Genomic DNA, 8,993 nt, shown 5'->3' with positions numbered 1-8,993 from the left:
CTTTAATGCACGTTTGACTAACATTCAACACAGAACCAAATATGTGACGTCAAAGGCGAAGAGGCGTGTAGCATCAATTGTATACATCCACTCTATATAAAAATAATTTGCTTTTAGTGTTTTTATTGTATCTCCTCTCGGATTTGTTTACGTAAATAGCAGAACAGACCTTTTGCCCCCTTGTGGTTTCTCCTGAAAGAAGTCCTTTATTAATTGCAATCTTGATTTTTTTGGTCACTAATTAAAAATAACTAAAACTATTTTTAGTCAACTCTTTTTAAAATGGAGAATCACTATTGTATTTTGCAGACTGTAAATTGACAGAAACGAACGAGTTCTGGTCGGATTCGAAATGTCTTCTTTCTTTTTAGTTTAAAAGGGCTTACCGTAAGCGGACAGTGTGCAGAATGTTTCGATTTTTCAATGCTCATTCATTTAAAAAAACACAATTAATTTCAACAATAAGTAAACAAATATTTTCTTATGCATATTTTTTTTTTAATCGTAGGTCTTATTTATATACAGTAGTGCGCGCCTCCTCTAAAGGAGGCTACCATGTTTCACCGCCATCTTTCTGCTATGGGTGACATATACTCCGAAAAATATGGTACATAATATTTACATGTTGAGGTCAAATGCAGAGGTGGCAAATCTAGGTCCAGAAAGTAAAAATCCTGTCTCAGTTTGGCTTTAGCCACAGGTGCTTCTACTCAACCGGCAGGTAAATGAGCTTGGAGCTCAAAAATGATTTTTTTCCCATCTGGCCGGAACATCTACAATCGAGCTAGGCTGCCATCTACTGTTTCAAAACCATAGTTTGGCACCCCCAAAATTCTCTTTTTTTGTGCGTGTGCTTTTTTTTTCTTCTGCTCAGTGTTGAAACCTTGCCAGTAAATATATTATGGCAGGTAGGGTTCAGCAAAATCTGTCCTTTATGAACAACATTTCTAAGCGCAGCCAAGGAGTTGAGGTACCAGGAGAGGTGAACAAAGTGGCAGGGGAGAACGAAGTCTGGGCTTCCCTGCTTAAGATGCTGACCCCATGACCTAGCCCTGGATAAGCGCCAGGGAATTGATAAATGGTTGGTTCATCAAAATCATGCAAAATGATGCTATTATTTTTTGCATTACTAAAAACAAAAATCAAGCTCGTCTTCATTATTTGCCAGTTTATTAGATCATTAAGTTTAACATACTTTCAATTGGACACTTTGAGAAAATCCCTTCATATAGCAGCGATAAACAACATGTGCCTGGTGAGCAAATCGTTAACATGTATAGTGCAATACATTTTATTTAGTATGAAAAGCAGGAGTGGGCGAAGGCATTTGATCTGGCCTGCTACGCAACCCTAAAAAGATGACTAAATTGTTTGATTGGTTGCATCGTATTTTTTCAAACATTTAATATGTTCCTTGGTGGACTTACGGAAATGGCCCCTGAGATGGAAAAGGTTCCCCACCCCTGCTAAAAATGACATCATTTGTGTATATTATTATTGTAATATATATCAATTTATTCTGCAATATATTACTGTTGTTCTATTTGAACATCCAAAAGGCATATACTTGAAAGCATTCAAACTATTTTCAAATTCTTTAGTCTCGAGACTGCCTTTCAAACACAAAGGCTTAATGGTAATTTAATGACGGTAGCAAAGGCATTCAGGTTGCGTCTACCTAAATGCTCTGTACACATTAATGATGAAGTCAAAGAGGTATAATCCCTTCAGCAAAACTTATTGCTGGCGTCCAAAGGAATCCTCCCATCTCCAAAATTATGACTTTTCAGGAGACCCCAAGAACGAAAATAAAAAAACTGACTGTATATAAAAAAAAAAAAGAAATTTCCCAAGTTGTGACAGGTTTTGGCCCAACGGCAGTGTTACACTTCTAACTTCTGCGGGTGTCCCTTATTGAAATGCAACAAAACAACAAGCAGAACGTGTTTAACTGTATTATTAAGGCTTTCAGATTCATTTTACTGTATAGAGTAATAGTAAAGGAAGCCAATGGTGCATGTTGAATATGCTCAGAACATACTAACATTATACAGAGATGGAGCCCTCCCTAAAGTTAGTTTTGCCTATCAGGACATTGAGAAGTGTTGCTTTGCCCATCTGGCTCTCCTTCCGAGCCTTCCTGATGATGTCCCCGAGCCGCTCTTCATCCTCTCGCCTTATAAGGTAGCCTTTACCGCCATACCCATCGGCCACAGTGTGATAATCTGCAAACAGGGAGGTGAGTGTCATGCATTACAAACGAGCCATAGAACCTATCGTCACATTCCAACAACGTACCTGTAAATGCCAGGCCACATGCTACGTTGCTGCCCAGAATGGGAACCTGTTCTCTGGAAATCTGACTCCAACATGCGTCATTTCCCACAACAGCAATAACTGGTGTCTGGAAACAGAAGGGAGACATACATTTGAATAACGCATCTCCATTGCAGATGAGGGATGACTTTATTGTACAAACATTTGCATTTTTTTTTCAATTTTTTAATTTTTTTTTTTTTTAATCGCCTGCCATGTTGGTCACAAAAGCAAAGCAAGAACTCCAAGGATTTTCTTTAGTGCATGTGCTTTTGCGCTTTTATTTTTTGCTGTTGCTTTTTAACACTTATTCAAAACAACACCTGCAAGTGACGTGGTACCGGTAAGTAAGTTCCCGACGCCGTTTGGCTGACTTGGACGGAATAGGTGGGGCTGAAATTCCGATGAAAGCTCACTGACTGACTAATGCACTGACGAACGCCCGCCGCTACAAAATCACATTGTAAGATGTGATGAAAAACAGCCGCCGTGAAGAACAATTCACTTGTGCTCCACCACGAACCATATGAAGGACTTTGTGACTTTGCGACTCCACCAGCACAACTACCGCGAAAGATAATTAAAGCTTAGCAACACAATTCATGAAAGCCTTGCCAAGATGAGCAAACATGCACTGCACCATTGAGAAAGCAAGTAAACGTTGGCGAAACATCACTAACGCCGACAACATTACTTCATGAGAGCGGCAGTGATGGGAAAATGAAGCTTCAAGATGCTTCATGAAGCAGTTGTGGTATTTTTTGACTCCTCTAGATGGCAATCTCTGTTCAACATAGGGCTGAAAGCACTGTGACTTGCCATTTCTCGAACCACTTTTTTCAACCAACAGTGCCATCTAGAGGAGTAAAAAAAAATGGGTTCATGAAGGATATTGAAGCTTCATTTTCCCATCACTAGTAAAGCTTTGCTTGATGTTCGATATTCTTTACATTCATTCTTACACGCTCATACTCTGCATCACAAAGCATTAGCGACTATATCACGTGTGCAGTATGTCAATGACATTCTTCAAAGCAAGCTTTGCTTTTATTCGCCTTTCTGGTATTTGCTTTATACCGATCACAAACATGCTTTGAGAATGTTTTTGAGCATTAAATTGCATCAAATATAATAGAAGTGACATAAACAAAATATTTTTCTTTAATTATTCCACTCATGTCATGATACCACAGTATTTTTTTTACAGTGGTTACTTTATTCTTGCACTCATGAAAGTTTAGACCTGAATTTATTACTTCAAACATTGTCCAGTGTACAATACCGTTAATTTTGCTAATGCCGACAGTTTGACAGTGGAACATTTTTTTGTTTTCTTTTTAGAAAAAAATAGAGCATTTATTCTGATACATGACAAAATGACCTCAGAGGTTCCACTGTATTTAATATGTATTCTAAATTCTAATATCCTACTATTCTTTCAACAGTATCATAGACATGTAATGATAATGAAGGTACCTTATGTCGAGTGAACGTGTCAAACTCAGCAACACTGTATCCTAGGGAACCGTCACCATAGACAATCCACACCTAAAACGCACAGGGGGTCACATTTCATTCATGAAGCGTCACAAGCAGATGGATCCTTTTCAGAGAAACTTGCATCAAAACAGCACCTCGGATTCTGGCCGGCACAGTTTTGCACCTAGCGCAAATCCTCCTCCTACTCCCAGCGTCCCAAAAGCCCCTGTGGGGAATTGTTGGTCTCAAATTTCACATTTCATGTAAACTGCAATCCCCAATGAGCTTTTCATGACATGTGAGGTCCAGAGAGAAGGAGCGAACCTGGATCGAGCCAGCGCAGTGGTCCCCGTGGCCTCAAGATGTAAGCGGCGCTTCCTACGAAATCACCGCCGTCCGCTACTATGATACTGTCCTCTGACATCTGTTCGTCCAATACGTGAAGAACTTTCAAGGGGTTCAGGTGATGCTCCGTCTTCTCATTGGCTTTAGTCCTAGAAAATGAAAAAGACCGATTACCATTAAGAATATGAGTTAATTAAGCAATAAAATCCACCCGTTTTTGTCCATCTCAGGGGGTGGCCATTTTGCCACTCGCTGTCCACTGAAAATGACGTCACCAGACAGCTGATTAATCAACTACTTAATTTCTAAGGCAAATTAAAAAAAAAAAAAACACAAAATCATATCTTGATGCAAGTTCACATTATAACATGAATGATGTGATACTTTTTCCGCAACAACGTGATACTGAGCATTTTTTTGTGTGTCTGGCAGCAGTATTCTTCCATGATAAGCAAGTAAAATACAAAACCTTTAGCATGGCCTTCTTACCTATTTATGTTTTCTTTCATTTCATCTGCAGCTTTTAGACTTTGAGGCCATTCTTCCGGACAGCGATGGCCCTTCAAGCCTTTGAAAAGCCGTACTAAAAACGAACCAGCGTCCCCTATAATAGACAAACATTTTAGAAATTAGCAAAATTAACAGAAAGCCTGTACTACTAACAAAAAGAGTGAAAGCAATATACAGTGGAACCCCTGAAGTCACACAATTTGAAAATCATTCACAAAGACCAAATTTTGATATTGAGCAGTTAAGAACGCTTAAGGGGAATTCCAGAAAAAATAAAAATAAAAATTGCATTAATACGTTCGATGGGCCTCCACAAGTCTAAAAAACTATATTATGATTAATATTGCATTCGTGGGATAAGAATAAGCTACCCATAATCAGCCATCTCAGGAAACTGATGTTTTATGCAGCCCCAACCACTGGACTAAAATTGATATGAAAGTACCCTGCGGCTCACATTGGGAACGTCACATGACTAAACCCAGAAAACCAATGAGCTGTGACGTACGTTTGCAATGCGGACCCAAGGGCACTATGTCGATTTCAGTCAACAACAGGGGGCTGTGCTGCATTAAACGTCAACTTCCTGTGACGGTTGAAACTGAGTGGATTAATTCAAATCAAAATATGAATGAGAATACAACATATTATTGCAAAGATTTTTTTTTAATTGCGTTTCCTTTTAAATGTCAACTCATGTTCAGGAACTGCACTTGCCTCCTAATATATTTTTACATTTGCATGAGCGTTACGCATGTGGAAATGCTAAAAATGCCCAGTGTATGTAGTTATGAAAGATTTTAGGATGGCAATTAAATCCGACAGAGTATTTGAATGTGAACGATTGATTTTAAATATGAACAAACTCAAGGTTGACCCAAGTCCCAGAATGAATTCAGAAATTCCACTTGACATAACATAATATACAGTATTACTGTTGAGTCAAGAGACAACATGCTAGTGACAAAAAAAAAAGGAGGTATGATCACACCTTGAATTGCTACGGTTGGTTTCCAGAACATATCAGAGTTTTTTAACAGCTGCATCCTGTCTCGATTGACTGCGATGATCTTGCTACGTCTGTTCAGAACTTTGCCGTAGCCCAAGCGGAAGTCGCACACCGTGCCTGCAAAACATAAAAACAAATCAAACTATTATTATATATATTTTTGTAAACACTGCACCTCCTTTCATATCTTTCGCACTATGTATTGATTGCTGGATAAAGATAATGACACACATCACGTTTCAAGATAACACGGCGAGCATAAACTTGTCGGCCTGATTGAGCCTTATCATCAGGCTCGACAGGCAAGATCAAGGTCCAAATAAACGTGATTCGTCATCTGACAGGCATTAGTGGAATAAATGTTGGAAAATGTCGCAGAACAAGAAATGGGTGACAGCGATACCTACTACACACAATGCATTAACTAAGAAGGGACATGCACTCACTATAATTTCCTTGATCAATAGACTCAGAGGCACACACAGTTAAATTATTTATGCCCTGGTCAAGTGTAGAATAAAGCGAATGTGTTGAATGAGTGAACATGAAACGAGGAAGTGAGAATGACTTATTGCCATAACAGAGCATTCTCATAAGATAAAAATTCAAAGCATCGATTAACATGGAACTTTTTTTCAAAATGTAAAAAAAAAAAAAAAAAAAAAAAAACACCCAAAAAAACCTAGTCAAATAGCAGTTTTTAAAACTCTCTTCAGATGTCCTTAAGTCTTTTGCCACTTTCTTGTGTCATTTACTCTTTCAACCGATAGAACTACCATTAAACTAGAAATGTCGCAGGGGGAAAAAAGCCTAGGAATCGAAAAGAAACAATTTCCACTGTTAACCCCCAAAGCCTGACCTGCAAGGATCACAACATCGGCCTCCTTCAGAGCATCGCGTCTGTTTTGTCGAATGTGGATTGGGCTGTCTTTACCCAGCATTCCTCGGGACATGCCCCCAAGGAAGCAAGGGATGCCAGAGTCCTCCAAAGCACTCCTGTAATGCCATCAACCTTATTAGATTGGATGATACGTATAATTTACTTTCACGGAGTAAACATGCCAAACAACAGTGACCCACAATGAGTCCTTAAACAAGAGAATCATTTGGCTGAACACATTTTCACCTGATCTCATCAACTGGTGTTGGTGGTAGCGTAACTTGGCTTCCAAGGAGGATAACAGGTTTCTTGGCTCGGCTCAACAGTTCAATACACTTTTGTACCTGATGCGCATTGCAAAAAAATATTCCCCATATTGTATCATATCACACACAAAACTATGTCAAATGTGGATGTACCTGGTCGTCTGTTGCTTGTGGAATGTCAACAGGTAGAGGTGAAACATCTCTTCTCTCCCAGGCACCAGCAAAAATGTTCATGAGGTGGTTGTTAAGGTACCTAGCAATAATACATTACGTGTCATATATCATTGAAATACATAAAGTATAATTTAACAAAAAAAATAACATACCAGGAGACAATTTTGCCCATCAGGCCTTTGGGAGGGTTTTTAACAGCAAACTCTCTGGACACCAGATGGAAAGGGTACAGAGTGTCGATGGGGAATTCGATGAAAACAGGCCCGGGTGTTCCAGACTGAGCGACAGCCAGCGCCTTTCTGACAACAGGCACGATTTCTCGGACTGTTCTGATGGAGGCACAGAACTTACATAGAGGCTTGAACAGAGACATTTGGTCAATGTCTTGCAGCGCTCCTCTGCCCTGAACCAACAACAACAAATGACAGAAAAACATTAGTTGAGACATTTCAGCCACATTATTGACACTCGTTATTTTTGACTGTATTTGACTGTACCTGAAGAAGTGTACCTGCAGCCCCTCCCATGAGCAACAGGGGTGATTCCGCCATTTGAGCATTCTTCACTGCTGTCACGGTGTTAGTGAGACCTGGGCCAGCAGTCACTGCAGCTACACCAACGGTCCCTAAAAGGAAGACAGTCAGTAAAAGGACAGCCACATACCCAGCTATAGGAGGGTGTGCAGGGTTGTGAATCTTTTATACAACAAAAAGAAAAAACATTTGTTTTTTGAACAGGGGTTTACTGACTTTTAGTTATGCCCACTGTATACAGTACGTCGTGATAAAAGTACACCTGAAAGCCGCGCCACGGCATCAGCAGCAAAGACAGCCGTGGCTTCGTGCCTGGTGTCCACGATCCGGATGCCCACTTTCTCGCAGGCCACTAGGATGGGCGAGATGTGTCCACCAACCAGAGTGAAGACATACTTGATCCCGTGGGCACGCAGGACCTCTGCCACGCTTTCGCCGCCATGCCGAGGACTGTTTGTCTCAGTCTGTGGGATGTGAAAAAGGATGAGATTTGAAATGTGGCTAAACTGGTGTGAACTTATTTACAGCAGCTACATCTATAAACAAGTGACGTCTTAAAAAGTCACCTGTCATTGTCAAACAGCATTTTTCCCCACACAACAGCCACATTGTTAATGCACGACCATGAGTGATGAACTTTGTGCAATGTCCCAATATGCCAGGGTGTGGCTGACATTTGTGTTTGAAAAGCATACCAAGTGTAAGGTCGCGCGCGCCCGTCTGCACTATATCTTTCATGTCACACTCTTTAAAGGGAATGATAGTTAGGATAAGGACATGTACTGTATGCTGGGGGGGATTTGCTTCATTAAAATGGCGCTCCACACTCTGGCGGTATGTAGTATATAATGTACTCAAAAGAAATACCATAATTGATTTTTGAATCATGAACGCTCACCTTGTGGAACAACCGGTACAGAAAGCCAAGTTTGTAGGCAGCAAACACAAGTCCGCCTAAACACGTAAAACATCCAAGAATGGCCCCAAATGATTCCATGCTAAGAAAAGGGAGAAATTGTGGAGAAAACGGCATGAAGTTAAACTTAACAAACAAAAACACCGAAGTTGAACCGGCGCTGATCTAGGCTAGGCTAATTTAACCAGGGGCCACCGCAAGCAGTAACTACACGCTCAAGGTCGTAGTATTCTCGAGCATTCATTGTCGAATTAGCGAATACGACATTATTTGAGTGTAAAGTTTAAGGCAGTGCAGTAATTTCCGACGGTGACAGCTATGTTGACAGTGGCACATCAAATCATAGACTTTGATAACACGCTAGCTAAACGCGCAAGTTGGATGCTTGCTTTCAAAATAAATTTCTGATAATGAACAAAAAGCGAAACGTTATGGAATCAAACCAACTGTCGTCGATCTATTAAACATGATAAGTAATTAATTTACGTACTGTTTACTTTCTGTGTGAGTTTTCCCTCTATTCACATTACGGAGAAAACACCTACGTTTTATTTCGAAAGAACGC

General features: G+C 40.1%; 1 protein-coding gene across 1 annotated transcript; it reads right to left on the bottom strand.

Moving 5' to 3' along the window:
• Positions 1–1,153: 1,153 nt before the first annotated feature.
• On the bottom strand, positions 1,154–8,812 carry hacl2 (2-hydroxyacyl-CoA lyase 2). The gene is made up of 14 exons (XM_086035859.1): positions 8,411–8,812; positions 7,775–7,976; positions 7,477–7,604; positions 7,132–7,382; positions 6,959–7,058; positions 6,786–6,883; positions 6,519–6,655; positions 5,642–5,776; positions 4,630–4,744; positions 4,120–4,289; positions 3,951–4,021; positions 3,793–3,864; positions 2,299–2,404; positions 1,154–2,225 (listed from the first exon to the last, which is right to left on the bottom strand). Exons 1-14 carry the CDS (start codon positions 8,543–8,545, stop codon positions 2,047–2,049), a joined length of 1,899 nt encoding a protein of 632 aa, XP_085891985.1. The 5' UTR covers positions 8,546–8,812; the 3' UTR covers positions 1,154–2,046.
• Between the last annotated feature and the right edge of the window lie 181 nt (positions 8,813–8,993).

Source organism: Filicampus tigris, chromosome 7 (assembly GCF_054856515.1).
Source record: "Filicampus tigris isolate MCC_2025a chromosome 7, RoL_Ftig_1.0, whole genome shotgun sequence".
NCBI lineage: Eukaryota > Metazoa > Chordata > Actinopteri > Syngnathiformes > Syngnathidae > Filicampus > Filicampus tigris.
This window is presented reverse-complemented; position numbering and strand designations above follow the sequence as displayed.